The 15,379-nt window shown below is 45.3% G+C and overlaps 1 protein-coding gene across 4 annotated transcripts in view; it reads left to right on the top strand.

The window, feature by feature from the left end:
- Positions 1–13,559, top strand: part of GALNT16 (polypeptide N-acetylgalactosaminyltransferase 16) — a 75,455-nt gene extending 61,896 nt beyond the window's left edge. For 3 of the 4 annotated variants that reach the window (XM_059849691.1, XM_059849694.1, XM_059849693.1), the window contains exons 12-15: positions 99–182; positions 1,192–1,333; positions 2,604–2,720; positions 9,835–13,559. In XM_059849691.1, the coding sequence (XP_059705674.1) occupies positions 99–182; positions 1,192–1,333; positions 2,604–2,720; positions 9,835–9,972 (481 nt within the window). In that variant the 3' untranslated portion in view covers positions 9,973–13,559. The remainder of the gene's footprint in view (positions 1–98; positions 183–1,191; positions 1,334–2,603; positions 2,721–9,834) is intronic. The other variant, XM_059849692.1, reaches the window with a different exon arrangement.
- The last annotated feature ends 1,820 nt before the right edge of the window (positions 13,560–15,379 follow it).

The following is a 15,379-nucleotide window of genomic DNA, read 5'->3' as shown; positions in this document are numbered from 1 at the left end:
AATGTAATGTAATTTCCCTCAAACCTCCTGGCCAATCTTCATTGTTCCCCTCCCTCCTGCTCACTGCCTTATTCTCAGCAAGCTGCCTGTGTTTCCAGTGTTGCAGACCGGGTGGAGTTGCGACACAAACTGAACTGTAAATCCTTCCAGTGGTATCTGGAGAATGTCTACCCTGAGCTCAAGTGAGTCAGTTCTTTGCTTGTAGAAATCTCTGAGGGATTTGGGAAGTGGGTCACGATGGGAACATGAGCCTCGACAGCAGTGGGCAAAAGAGAGACTTATGCTTGGAAAAGGTTTTCTCTGTTTTTCTTTTTGGTGAGAAACCTCCTGTGTTTTCCTGGCTTGTATTGTCACAGCTCTGCAAAAGGTCTGCCTTTTGTTCTGCCCCAAACAGCTGTCCCTTGGAAATGTGCAACAGTGTTGTTTTCAGAGATGTGGGGTGGAGACAAGTGCCAGTGCACTACAGCCCTCCCAGTTTTGACTTGGTCTCTGCCCATTGAATGCTCTGTCTGGAGGGCGTTGAGCCAAGCAGAACTGGACAACCTCAGTGCAGAGGTTTGGGTGGTTCAGAGAAGGCTCTAAGGAATGCCAGAAGCAGCTGTCCCTGTGGCTTCCTCTGCCCTGGGTTAGGACACAGAAGTGTTGTGTCCTTGCCCAGCTGGGAGGCAGCCTGGGTAGAGCTGTGTTGTTGGCATGTGCACATCTGTACACCTCAGAAAAGGCAACACATCTTTACACCTCGGTCTGTGGCTTTGAGTGGAGGCTGAAACATCCAGCTGTAGTCTGGCCTTGACAGATCTTTCCTGCATTCCTACCAATGAGGCAAGAATACGTGTTAGCTGGGGAGAAGACTGAAAAAGGGGGAGGAAGAAGCAGAGCAAGTCAGTGTGGATATGGCTTTTTTCTGGAAACAGCCTCTTTCAGAATTTCAGAATCATCGCATTAAACTGCTTGGGGTACCTCTAAAGAGCTTGGTATGCCTTCTGAAACAAAAGTACTAGTCCTCTGACCAAGTTCTCACTTGATTTTTACCTCCTCCAGATATTTCCAGTGGACAGCATGATATTGTTCATTTTCTGTCGAATATAGGGAACTACATTCAGTCAGGGGCCAATTAAGCCCTTAAAAATGTGGAAGTAATTTGGTCATTTCTGTGTATGAAGTACCATGCGACTGTCATTTTATTTCAAGGATTCCTGAAAAAGAGTTGATTCCAGGAATAATTAGACAAGGAGGAAACTGTCTGGAGTCTCAGGCACAGGATACTACAGGGAATGTGTTGGCTGGCATGGGAAGCTGTAAAGGGTCAGTGAACAATCCACCTGTCACTCAGGTAAGGCAGGCTACAGTTCGGTGCTTTTTCCTGCTCCTACCCTTTTAATTATCTGAATGAAGAGGCATCTCTGGCCTTGGTGGGTTGATATGGAGGTGAAGGAAGAGAGAATTTGACCCTGTAATGATTTTAGTAATAAGCAAAAAAAGAAGCCCATCTGTCAGAGCTCTGTTGGCTCAACAGACTCAGCAGTCAGGCATAGAATGTGAAGGTTTTCATCTCTCAGGGACAACAGGTGCTTAGATGCTCAGGGAGTGACAGACTCCTTGAGAATCATTTTGGGGCTGTGCATGGCTAGTACCCTGGCATGTGGGTAGGAGATTTTTTTGGGATTAGAAACTTTCCTTGCTCTGCCAGCTCATTTGTAGCTGCTGATGACTTGACTTGTGCTGTGTTGCAGATGTGTTCCAGTATAAAGCACAAATAGGGTTTAAATAGCTGGCCCCAGTGGCAGTAACATGTTGCAGTTCTCCTAACTGCAGTGGAGCTGTGATGGTATATACAAGCTGAAGATCTGCACTCATACTCTCTGTTGGTGACTGAAAGCAGCAGGGAAGCAGCTTGAGAAAGTTAAGGGTCACAGTAGGGTATTTTGTGCCAGAAAATTCGTATTCACATGTGTTAACTGTTGAAAACTAGTTTGCAGCCAGCATTCAGTGTGCCATTTAACCTGATTCTTTGCTCTGTGTCATTACCATTTGAAATCTCTGAAACTTACTGTATTTTGTATCTCTTCCTTGGGGAAAATATAGTAATAACATTTGATTGGATCAGGTACCCATCTAGTCAGAGGAAGGAAAAAATTAAGCAACTTGTCCCTTATGCATGCTGGTGATATATGGATATGCTTGCACGTGTTTTGCTTTGCTTGACAATCTATATGTCCCAGATACCTGTTAGAGAACATGTCTGGTGTGTAAAATATGCAGAAGCAGTTGCACATCATGTATGTCAGGGCTCAGGATCATCCTTGCTTTGTAGGCCTGAATCTGTAAAGCTGCAGAGCCGAGAATTGCATGGGATCATGGGTTAATCAACACCTCAGATAGTGAGGGGAGCCAGCTGCAGGCTTTGAAATGGTGATGATGCACCAAGCTTGAGCATAAACTTCTGTTCAGGTGACATCTGCTGTGGTAGTCTTCCCAGGGAGCCTTTTGTAGGAAGAGAACAGAAGTTGGAGGTTTGTTGAATATCTGATAGAAGAAGCTCTCTCTCCCTCATTGATCACTGTTGGGATCCTAAAGGAACCTTTCTTTTTCTTATTCCAAAGGAGTGGATATTCAGTGAGCCTTTAATTAGACAACAGGACAAGTGTCTTTCCATTGCCTCCTTCTCTACTGGTTCTCAAATCACACTGGAAGCTTGCAATCAAAAAGACGGCAGACAGGTGGGTAACTGTGCACCTCTTTCTCAGCAGGGGCAAACCCAGCACTACCAAAGCACATTAAAGTCCTTCCCATCTTCTGCATCTCCCTCTCTGGTGTGTTTCATAAGCTTGGATGCATGAGAGAGTGTGTGACCAAGCAGGAGGTGCAATATGTGGGTGTCTGCTCTGCCTGGACCCTTGGAGCTTGGCTGGCTCCAGCTTAGCAGCACCCCAACTTTGCTTCTTGGATGAGTTTATGTGCAGCCAGATTGGTGCATGACTGAAGCATAGCACCAAAGAGAGGTAGAGGAGGCAACTGCTTTGAGATACCTAAGGGAAGGGTGGTGTGTGCCATCATTTGTGTATTCAATTTGAAGTGAAATACCTGTGTTCTTCTTTGTGCTGTCTTTGGACATGTGAGCAGACTTTTAAAACTGAGTGCATGCAACTCATTTAAAGAGATACTGACTGAAAGCACTGTATGTTCCACCTGAACTGCTCCCTAGAGGAAAAATACACAGCAGCAATGTTCCCAACAAAATGCAGCTGTTTGACTTATGTTGTTTCTAAGATGTGCATCCCTGATCTGTCAGGACAAATCAATCCTTTTGCCTCACAACACTAGCTAAGGGATGGCCTCTGCAATGGCTGGGGTGCCCTAAGCAGGGATGTGATGTGCCTGTTTATCAGAGCTGGGCAAAGCACAAAAGGGAGCAACACAACACTGGCAGACAGCAGATTGGACTTGTTTCATTCCTAGTTTCCATGCTTCCCTCTACACCAAAAGAGAACAAATTTTCTGTCATCTAAGGCTATGCTGACTCTGCTTTCTGACATGTCTGTTGTTTTGATAGCCCAAAGGTAGAAGATGGCTCAGCTTTGACCAGTTCTCAGCAGCATTTTCTTTTCTCAGTACTTTCTAATACTATATGAATCCTTGAAATTAGTTGTTCCTGAAAGAAAGTACTGAAATCCAGTCCTGCCCATTTATGGAAAACCTGTGTAGACTTTCTTCTGGAAGGTTGTTAATGCAGAAATGCCTTGAAGAGTTGTCACCATGAATACACTGGGAAATCTCTCAGTTTGGATTAATCTGCAACGGTATCCCAGGTGGGCTGTGCTTGCCTGCTCCTTTTTCTTGTTGGCAATCACTCATCCCATTGCTGTGTAATTAGGTCACTTAGTTTCTCCTTGTGTGCCTCTCAGTATTTTCCTCCCTGGCAGCAGAGAGGACTTCAGCAGCTGCCAAAATCAGCTGTCTTTCCCTGCTTCCTCTGTCACTGAAGGACAAGGGTCCCTCAAGGAGGGTGGAGTCCAGGCTGCATCAGAAGCCAGAAGAGAGGTTAATCCATAGTAACACAAGCTGGCTTATTCTGCTGCTGGAATAGGATTTATTGAGTCTTGATGTGTTGATTATGTACAGGCTCATTATAAAGACATACAAACGCTTAAGAATGTGAGCTGTTGTTTTCCATTACCTTATGTGAGCAAACTGCACTTACACCAAGGACTCGACCTAGCAGATGCTTTAACCATCTGACTCTAAGCAAGGATTTTGTTTAAGCATTTCAAATAATTAGAGACTGATTTGAATTGCAGCTGCCATTCCGAACTGCCTTGCAGCTGAATGGATAAGGTGGGGTGAAGTGGGAGAATTGCATTTGAATTTTTAATGTAATTGGGGTTTAAATGCTCTTAAACGTTGGGGTGGTTTTTGTAGTCCCAAACTCCCATTTCAGATTTCTGCTTGTAAAGCCAATTCTACTTGCAATGCTCAAGTTTGTTGTGTTCCTAGGGAATGTTGTTATGGTTCTTTCGTTCCATAAACACAACAGTAATTGTTGTTAACACTGACATTAGATTTTAATTAGCTAGAAGTCAGTCATCTTGTAAACTACTCCATTCTCTCTCCCCCTGATATTTGAGAGGTTGATTTCCAAGAGCAGAGCTGGAAGGAACAAATTCCCTCAGGTGCCCTGCAGCTTACCTTGTCTCCCTATGGATACTCACAGCCCAGAGTGCAAGTGCTGGAGGAGAGCAGTGCTTCCACATTGTGCATGAGTGTACCCACTTCTCAGTTCAAGTGGGCTTCTCAGAAAGTCAGAGGAGCTGAATAGAGGTTGGAGGGAGGGCAGATGAGATACTTTGCAGAGCTGGAAATGACAGGTAAGAGCCCTGAGTGTGTGATGTGGTCTAAGTAGAGGAGGGCGAGCATGGGCAACTTGCATCACACACATCACACGTACAGTATCCTAAGTAATGGAAGTCCAGCTTTGAACATCTTTCCTGTCACTGTCATCAGAGATCTGTGGTGAAAGATGTTTGGATTTTTCTGGATATAGATTTCATGCCTGTGTCTGAGTCATGAAAAATCAACATTTCTGACAAAAGATGGTATATGTGGTAGCTTTGGTTTTTAGTGCCCTGGGAGTAGATTGGTTAGATCATTATGACAGCACCACATAACTCCTAAAGTCGGGTTCTGCTTTCAAACATACTGAAGCTGTGCCCATGCTACACAGCTGTTCTGCATTAAGCATGTCCCAAGGACAGATAATTTTTTGTTAATTTTGAGTGCTAAAACCAGTCCATCTGACATATAGGTAATACTCTAGCGGAGGCTTTAAAGTATTGTGGTTTATGTTTAGAGTATTACCTCAAAATAAGTCTAGAATTTTGCAAGCAGGAAGGTATGAGACAATAGTCACGCCTCAGATGAATTTTGGTGCTGTCAGACTCCCTTGGGTTGAAAGAAAGCAGAAATGAAATCTATTTGGCAACATGATCCTGTTGATCATTCAACAGCAACAGCTGGCACTGCTAGCAGAAGACCAGCCAAAAGCTATTCTGGATAATCAGAACTAGATTTCAAAGCAGATGGATGTTATCCATAATGTTATTTGGAGAATAGCGTTTTTAGCTGAATGCACAATAAATTATTGCCTTCAGCTTTGTTTTTTGGCTCTGACTGACAGTAGGAGTGGTGTTTTAATTTGTGTTATAGTGAGGACAAATAGAAGGCAAAGTGAGAGTCAGACCCTAAAACAAGAGAATGAAAATGAGAAACATTGGCACAATATTTCCCAACAGAACAAGAAATGCTGAGAAATCCTATTAAAAGGCTATATTTCATTAAAATGTTCTGGAGGAATGTGACCTCAGCCTGAAAATGAGGACACTGAGAGTGTTCTTGTGAGACAAACACTGTTTGAAATCCTGTATCCCTTTGTATGCCATTGGGAAATTTTTCCCACTTTACTTCTCAGTGAATATTACCTGAAGATGAATGCAACTTTATATAAAGTATCTGAAAAGAAAAGCAGAGAAAGCCTGTCTATTTTGAAAGCACCCGACTCAGCACCTTCATGACAATAAGTAGGTAAAACAATACTGGCAATATGCCATACCTTGAAAGTAGTTTTCAGGAGACAAGAGTTTCTCCTAGTTGTGATTTAGTTTTACAAATTTAAGTGCTCAAAGGAAGACAGTACTTGCTGGATGCTGATGTGAGCTTTTCCATCTTCTGTCTCTGCTCATATATTTAAAATTTACTGTTCAAGACCAGCTTCAGGCTGCCCATGGCTCTGCAAATACACTCAATTACAGCTTACAGCATCCTTGGCTACTCCAGTTATCAGCTCTCCATACATTTCTGTTTGAAGCATCTCAGCCCTCATGAACAAAATTTGCCTTTCTCAGCTGTGCCTCCTGAACTTGGCCAATTCCATAGTTTCACAGTTAGGATTTTGAGAGAAACCCTGCACTGCCTGGATGACTGGGGGTTAAAAGAAAACTTTTGATTACCCTGAAAAATTAGACTAGCGTAAACAATTTCAGCTCTTGTATATACTGGATAGAAGAAGACTGGCTATTTCTGACTTTACTCTTAGTTAGTGCATATGGAATGCTTCTATCCAGACACTAAAACTAATCTGAAATGATAGATAAAAAAGAGGGAGAGAGAGATAGGCAAAAAACTGGGGGCAATTTTGAGTTGACACTGGGGAAGAGGATCAAGACCCAATATTTCAAAGAAAAAAATTGATTCTTTTTTTTCTTCCTCCATCTTCACACCTACTCTGACCAGTAAACTGTACTATCTCCATCTATACAAGAAAGGTATACCAAAGAGGATTTTCAAGCCCAAAGTTTTTAGATTGAGCAATGCCTGTATCTTCCAAAAGCTTTCCTTCCACATACAGTCCAGTCATAATGTCTGGGTGTAGGGGAAGAGAGGACTCCCTGTAATGTGTATGCAAGAGGTGTCTACTCTGTTTATTTTTTTGCTAAAGACGGCAATTACTGCTATCATTTAAAACTTACCAGTCCAGGCTTCCCTTGTGATCTGTGGAGAAAGCTGGGCCCTCCCAGAAGGGGCTTGTACCTTGGACCCCTCCATAACTACGTCACCAGGCAACTAGTTCAGACTGAATGGCTCCTTTCTGAGGTGGCTGACAGTGGGAGATGAGTGTCCTAGCTCCTGTTCCCATCCACTGCCACTGCCCACCCTCCTGAGAGCTCTGAGATATGACGTGTCCCTGCAGGGCAGGGTGCTGGGCTGTCTTTGGTAGTCCTGTGCTCTGCCTTGTGAAAGGTTCAGGTGAAGTCAGGGGAGTTGCTGTGGTATCTCATGAAGGGCAGAAAAGCAGAGTGAATGATCAGAATAGGTAAAATTTGTGAAAGTAGCCCATGCATTTGAGATGAGGAGCCCTACTTTGGCTTTTACTGTCGGTATGCTTTATAACAGCTACGTACATGGCACCTCCCTGCAGCCCAGATGAGCCTCACCTTCAACTCTCACCTTCTCTCCTCCTTCCCTTCCCCATCCTTGCCCCACTTTACTTTGAACAGAAGGATCTGGGGTGACTTGGCATGCTGGGCTTTCCAGTGGTGTGACTCACTGAGAAGCTGATTGATTTTGTTAGCAGCAGCAGATGTGCTCCTGGGAGTGCTGCTGGTGTCCTGCTGAGCCGGTTGCTGCAGACTCTCCCTGCAGACATCACAGTGGGTACCTGCTCAGCATGGATGGCTGCCACAGTAGCAGGTCTCTCATCTGAAGGAGTAACATGAGCAGGCCTCCAGTGGTGCTGGTTTTCTCCTGAACAGTGAGGAAGAAGAAGAAAACCAGTGTCTCTTGATAATTGGCCTTGTCCTCCATCTCAAATCTCAGCATATTCTTTTCCAGCAGGTCTTTGGTGAGCTGTGGGGTGTGTGGGAGAGGCAGCTGGCAGCTTCCTCTCACACATGCACAGCAGAACATGGAGAGTGAGAATTCACAAATACAGAGAGGTGGTGGGAAAGTGGAGGGCAAGGAAGTAGGTGTGCTTTGGAGAAGGTCAAAAGGCTCTTCACTGGGTGTCTGTGGCACTGGGAGACACTGGTGGGGAGGCTGTCATGCAGCAATGGCACCAGCCTGGCACAGAGCTCAGCTTGCCAGGGGAAGAGACCCCCTCCTTTGCACTCCATCATTACAGCTGCTGCTTTATGATATTAACTCTTCCTCAGCTCTTTGTAGGGAGGCTTCTGCCAGATGGGAGCCAGATGGCTCTGGGACCTGTGTAGGCAGTGAGTTGCAGCAGCTGGTGAGGGCATTGTAGTGCAAAGACTGCATTGTATCTTCCTGCCCATCATCTCTGCATCCCTCTGCCCCCTTCTCCGTTAAAATCAGCTTCTTCCTGCTGCACAAACAGCTCTCCTTTAGTGTTGTCCTGTCAGGCAGGGCTAGCAATACTGCAAATTGATGCTGCCTCTGGGATTTAGACTTGATGAAATACATGATACAGGAGCAACAGATTACTCTGGGCTTTGCCCTGCCCTGCCCTCCAAGACACATAACAGCTGCCAGCAATATGTGAACATAACTGAATATCTTAAACCACACAGCATGTGGCAGTCCTTTTTGCTATGCTACCCAAGAGTTAAAATGTTTGTATGTTTTGACATTGTTTTGACATTTGTCCAGATACTGCAGGAAATTCTAAAATTCCCTTTGCTTATCTTTTCTGCAATTTTCTTGAGGTCCATCAGTATTATCAAACTGTTTATTTTTCTTCATCAGTCTCATGAGTTAGCCAGCATATCCTCATAATATTCCTAAGCTCTTTACTGACTGAGCACCCAGACCACAATTCTAACTGGGTCATCTGTGTGACTGAAAAGAATAAAGGGAAAATCCCTGGAGCCTGGACCCCTCAATCTTCTCAACCTGTTGAGCTCAGCTGTGCCCCACTGGAGATGAATGACACTGCCTCATCTGGGAGATCCCAAATCCACAGACTCATTCCTACTTTTTTCTTCATTATCAATCACAATGTTCCCAGGTTTGGGGTTTTTTCCAGGAGGGATGGAAGGTACAGCCCTTTCCCAGCAGAATTTCAAATTCAATGTTAGGACATTTTTGTTTCCTGATAAGTAGCTCAACCAAAGTGGACCTTCAGGAAAGGGTTGTTGTATATGAGACCTTTTGAATTTGATGAAAGGAGAGATGAGGTAACAATGGATAAGAGAGAGATCCAGTCAAACATTAGGAAGTGTGATTCTTGCTTTATGTGGACAGGTTGCTTTCAGTGTTGGGAGACATGTCAGTGCTTTGCTTTCCATGGATTGGAAAGCAATCATAGGAGGGTTTCAAGTTTTGGTGAGTATCTTGGTGTCAAGGACAGAGAATGGCCCAGAAACTGTGACTATAATATGCTTTAAAAATGCCATTAGTTGCTGATTTTTGTGTTGATAGCATCACACACAATCATAGAATACACTGGGTTGGAAGAGACCCATCTGGATCACTGAATCCAATTCCTGGCTCTTCACACGACACCCCAAGACTCACATCATGTGCCTGGGAGCATTGTCCAGGTGCCTCTTGAAATCAGCCAAGGCTTGGTGCTGTGACCACTACTGTTGTTTGCTTTCTAGATGCTTCTGAGTATCCAGCCCTGTAACTCAACAAAACCCTAATCCTACCTAACTGCACGTATCATTAGTACAGGAACCCAGTGATTTAGAGATGCTGCCCCATGCCCAGATTTTCATTTTCCCCAGCTGTTGGAATTTACTTGAGATTACCCTCAGCTTGAAGTCACAGTTCTGTGGGGGAATGGAAGTAACATCCTGATTTTTCTGTCTCTTCTCACAGAAGTGGAAGATGAAAGGCAGTTTCATTCAACACTTTGTCAGCGGTCTCTGCCTGGAAAACCAGACTGGAAGAGTGGTGACCAACCCCTGCCAAGCAGGTGTACCTGGCCAACAGTGGGAGCTGCTACAAGCAACATGATGGTAGCACAGAGATCTCCTTGTTTCTTTGTGCATGAGACTTTGGGAGCAGAGGGGGATCAGGAAGGGAGGAATGGTTTTATATGTCTGACCCTGAATGTTTTCATTGTGCTCATCAGTAAGCCACCACTTCAGCTGAGCACTTGATGTTTTTGAGCTTTTCAGAGAAGAAGCTGGGGGTGAGAGGAATCAGGATAATTGTCAAAATCTTCCCATCTATTGTCTTAAGTTCTCCCTTGTAGCTGATGCCTGTGCGCAGCTGCACCTAGAGATGGAGGAGGACCCAGCCCAGTACTCGGAGCTCTCCCCATCCTTTCCTTTCTCTGCATCCAGAGTGCACAACCTTCAGTCCAGCAGCTTAGGCTATGCTTGTACAAACACTGGTAGCTCTTCAGCTTCCCTGGCTTTTTGCTCTAACATCATGCACCATTTATGCCTATGTCTCTCAGTGAGGACTGGCCAGAAGAGTCATCATGATCAGTGGAGAGGCTGGGAAGGAGCTAGCAGGTCCTGGGGGCAGGTTTGTCACCTCTTTTTGGGGGGCCCATTCCTTCCTCTGCCCACAGAAGCTGCCCTACAGCCAAATGTGCTGAGGGTGGGCAGTGCTGACAAGAGAGCTGGCAAAAGGGACAATCTGTTGTACCAGCCTAACCAGGGGTTGTTTCAGGGACTATTCCCTGTTGAAGTCTTTCTTCAGCTTTTATTATGTGTGGAAGGCCAGCCCTGCCTCCAAGAGTGGCCTCCAAGGTTCAGGGTACCATGTTCTGGTAGAGCCAGTCAGAGACAGGTGCCAACACTTGGGGCTGTTAGGGAAGCTGGGACTGTTCTCTGGCTGCTCTTCCTGGTGCTGCCAGCCACTGCCCACTGCAGCCCACACCAAAGGTGGTGCACAGAGCTGCGTGGGCAGCGCAACAGACAGAGGTGCTGCATATGGCTCAGGCTGTGGCAGGAGCCCACCCAGATCCCCACTGTGAGAGACAGAAGGGGACAGCCCCTAGGTCATAGCAGACTTCTTGCTGCTGGCTGGGCAGGGCCGCAGTTCTCATGTTTGTCTCTCCATCTCTGCACAGCCCCTGTGAACAGAGCCTGGCATGACAAACCACCCATTCCCTTGTCTAGTTGCTTTTTCTTCTCTCTTTGAGAAAGATGAGACAAAAGGGTTGGGGCTGCTCTACTTTTGACCCTTTCTCTCTTCCTGATGAGCACCTTGGGGAGAGGTTAGCTGATGAAGCTGAAACTGCCCCCTGCACAAATGCTGCCACAATGTAGGACTGGCCTGAGAGAGGCTCCTTTGTGTTCTGGAAATACCAAAGACACTGGTGGTCTCTAGCTAGCATCCCAATCCTGCTCCCAGTTACCAGTCAGCTCTAGCCACATGTGGGTTTTCAAACCTGCCAAGGGATGCTTCAAATAAAGTCCCCACAACTTTACCTTCTCCTAACTAGATCTGTTAAATTTTCCTCTTGAGATAGATTTTGTATACCAACCCTCCTTTCTAAGAACCTGACAGGGAACCAGATGGTGGGACCATCTTCATAAAGCAATTGCTTGCCTGGATCCTTTCTGATCTGTGTAGAAGAAAGAGGTTGTTCATTTGGATTCTGAACCAGCTGTTTGCTTTTGATCATGTTTGTATCTCTTTTTAATTCTTTCTCCTAGCTTGGTATTAGCCCAAAGAGTTGACAAAAGAGCAGATAATGTTCTTCATACATTGCATGTGCTTAGTGTGAAAACTGGACAATTTTTTTTTGTTCTTGGTTTAAAAAAAAATTAAATCCATCATGTGGCAGGAGCTCTTATCCTGTCTCCCCTTCACTTTGATATCAGATCCCCATCTCAGCCCTGATTAGCCAGAAGAATGACCTGCCTGCACTGTGAAAACTCATGAGGGAGTTACTTTTGATCCTTACAGAATGGTGCAGCTGCTCTTCTCTGTGGAAATGAGGGCACTGACTCTGCAGTGATTTCTCTTCCCCTGTAAAGACATGCTTTGGGCCAGAACCAGTGGGGTCAGGAGAGGGCAGAGAAAGAAGGAAAATAGCCTAGAAATGGAATGAGAGCGGGCCAGACAGACCCATTGAGGGCAGAGATGCCATCCTATTAGCTACTGCATTTTTAAACAAGAATATACAGGAGATGGTCCTTTCAGAATAACATCATTATGCAGTAGGAGACAGGAACAGTCAAGTTCTTACCTACTTGGCTTGAAAAATATTGATGCAAGGACAGATGAAGGGTCACTGAGCAGGTACTCTTTGTAAGCTCTGTATACAATGAAGTGTGAAAGGATTACATGTTTTCATAAAACAGCCTAAATGGACCATCTGACCTCCCCCCATTTCACTCTCCAGCAGCTTATGTGTTGCAGCTAACAGCATGTTCCCTCCTCTACCAGGTCCTGCCTCCTTCCTTCCTGCTCCCACTGTGTGTGTGCAGCTTTCTTGCAGTTCCTCCTTCATAACCACTCTGGGACCAGGACCCAGCTCCTCTACAAGCAATGCTCCTGACTGCTGCAGACCACAGAAGCTCTGCTTATTTCCAGTCTCCAAGCTCTGGGCCAGCCCTAATTCAAAGGGCTCTTGTCAGCACGGTGACTGCTGCCCTTGACTGGGTGTTTGGCCCCCATGCTGGAGGTTGCTGACTGCTCCTGGGGCAGACATGCCTGGACTGGCTGTGTTGATTTATTTGTGCCTCTCTTCCTACTGCTCTCCTGGCAGAGTGTGAACTGGCATCCTTCTTGGGCTGTAAGCTGGGGCTGCTGAGGATGGGACACTCCTTCTTCAGGTGCTGTGGCCTGGGGGAGGAAGGGGCAAAGGTGGACATAGGCTAGATGTCAATAACTCAAATTGCTTGTGGAGTTTGGAGTTTCATTTTTTAATTCTACCCGGTCACCTCCCAACTGCTCACTCTTCTGTCAGCTAAAGCATTGCTTTAGCTCAACTCAGACCTCCCCACACATCATCTTTGGGAAGCTGCTGGTTTCCAAAGTATTTTTGCAGTTGCTGAAAATGAGGTACATTACAAAAGGCTGCTATCAAGTGTGGGCAAACTGAACTTCTTCTTGGAATAAACAAAATCTTGTTCAAATTCAATATTAGCATACTCTACATTTCCCTTGCACTGAAGGGAAGGAAGAACAATGCTATCTCTACTTTTTTTCCCCAAGGTCCACCCAGTGCCATGCTTTGTAACAGGTGTCTGTTAGGATTTCTTCAAACAAACTGACTATTGTAACAGTCAGACCAAGCAGCTGCTCACTCTTGTTTTCCTGTTTACTTTAAACAGCCCCCTAGACTGTCAAGACAGAGAATTTGCATTGGTCATACCCTTAAAGAAAGCTGTTACTGTATCAGAGCATCCACTGTAATTTCCTGTGTTGTGGACCAATGGGAGTTTATTTAAGAGGAGCTGAATTTACTGTTGTACAGAAATTGGATTCAAAAGGTTTATTTTTCCCACTCACTTGTAACTTGCACATTGCCAGATGTCATTTATGTGGAATCCAGATTAGTTTTCCTTTTTCTTCAAAAAAAAAAGCATGTGCCAGAATCTGTTTAATGCCTGGAATAAAATCCATTTTGAAATAAGTGTTTCAGCCTGTTCTTATTCCCCTTTGCTTCCTCTGCTGAAAAGAGTGTCCTTTCTTGCCTGGTCCCTCCTCTGTCTCTCACTGGGTGTGTTCCCAGATGCACATACTCCAGCTCCCTGCATGGGTTTGTGGGCTGCCTCAGGAGGGATGCTGCTGGAGCAGGCAGAGATGCTTCTAGGGTGCAATGGTGTGTGCCAGTTGGAAAGGACTGGGATAGTCCTTCTCAGCTGGGTAGGGAGACAAGTATCCTTCCTGGCAATTAATGGGCTGACTTTCATGCTGAAAGAAATAGCTGGGGTTGTGGGGAATTAATTCTTCCTGTTACTCCCTCCTTGATACTTTCTTTAAGCTAGCAGCCTGCCTATTTTTTATGAAACTCTCCCAAAGACCTTTCTTCTGCTTCTGGCTTGAGGGTAAAGAGGCACCACCACCCACAGATGTCTCCTAGCATGTGCATTGCTGGGCTTCAAACATTGTGACTCCCCAGGGAGGCTGGTAAGCTTTTCTAACCTCATATTATTTAAAACAAAAAGAAAAAGAGAGATAGGAGAAAAAACAAGGGGGGGGGGGGGGAAAGAAAGTCTAGCCAGCTAGTCTGGAGACTTTGAGTTCAAAATCAGGGCTTAACAGCCTGCCAGTTCACCTGGCAGAGGCTTTTTCAAACAAGGATCAGCTGGGTCTGACTGTAGAGAAAGCAGCTGTGCCAGAGCATCTGTCCAAGGAAGGAGGGTGAAGGTATTCTGGAAATCATCTGGTGTGGGGAGAACCACTGCTTATCTATGCTGCCTGATACTTGAGTGCTGTGGGAACTCAGTAAAAAGGAGAAGGGTTGGGGCTTTCTCTTAGTGCTGCTCTTGTAGCAGCAGATATTTGGGCTGTGACCCTGGAGCCCTGCCATGCAGCCCCTGAGTGGTGACCACCAAGGTGCCCTAGAAACCAGAACCAGGAGGTTCCCAGGCTGTAATGATGGCTGGGAAGACTTCTTTAGTCCTGCCTAGGAAAATGATAGGGTTTTAATCTGAAGAGCCAGACTGGGGGGGGGTTGGGAGGGAAGGAGAAATGGGTGGGGGTGGGTTACCCTCCGAGGAGGATAAGGTACAGAAGAGTTTGGAGTAGAAACAGGTGCCTCAAAAGAGACTAGAACATCACGTGGGAAGAATTATAGGGGAGCAGTTTCTCTCCTGGAGGCTGAAAACCTAGAAACATCATGTCCACAGCAGTCATACAGCTGGGTCAAATTCAGTAGATGCTTTATCTAAAAAGGAAAACCAAGCATTGTTTGGATTTATTGCTTTTTTGTTGGGTTTTTTAAAATACTCAAATACTTTATTTGAGAACTCACAAAGCAGATTATTTTCTTAGAAGCAGAGGTATTCTCCAGGCTACATGCAGTAACAAATCTAGGTGCTAAGGGACCATCTTTTTCTGCAGTTTGTTAAAAGGCATTTGCTCTATACAGAGTCCTTATGGGAATGTCTCTTAATTCTCAAGAGCCTCTGCTGTTGGGCTGTAGGGTGTGTGGAAGGGGATCTCTAGCCCTCTAACTGGACTTCTTCAGCATTTTAGAAGTACATTCTAAGTTCAGAAGCGTCTGGAAACCTGACTGCTGCTGTTTCCTTGGGCAAGCATCCTAACATTCTCCCTGCATCCTTTCTTATTTGGTCTCTACTGCTTGGTGACTGTTCAGACAGGAGCTGAACAGCTCCTGTATCCCTCCCTTTTAAGGGGGCTAAGATTCATTCCTTCATCATGACTTGTAAGAACTTTAAACAGAAGCAGAGAAGCCCTGGAGAGCTGCAAATATTGAAATTAGATGTTT

This window comes from Haemorhous mexicanus, chromosome 6 (genome assembly GCF_027477595.1).
Source record: "Haemorhous mexicanus isolate bHaeMex1 chromosome 6, bHaeMex1.pri, whole genome shotgun sequence".
Lineage (NCBI taxonomy): Eukaryota > Metazoa > Chordata > Aves > Passeriformes > Fringillidae > Haemorhous > Haemorhous mexicanus.
This window is presented reverse-complemented; position numbering and strand designations above follow the sequence as displayed.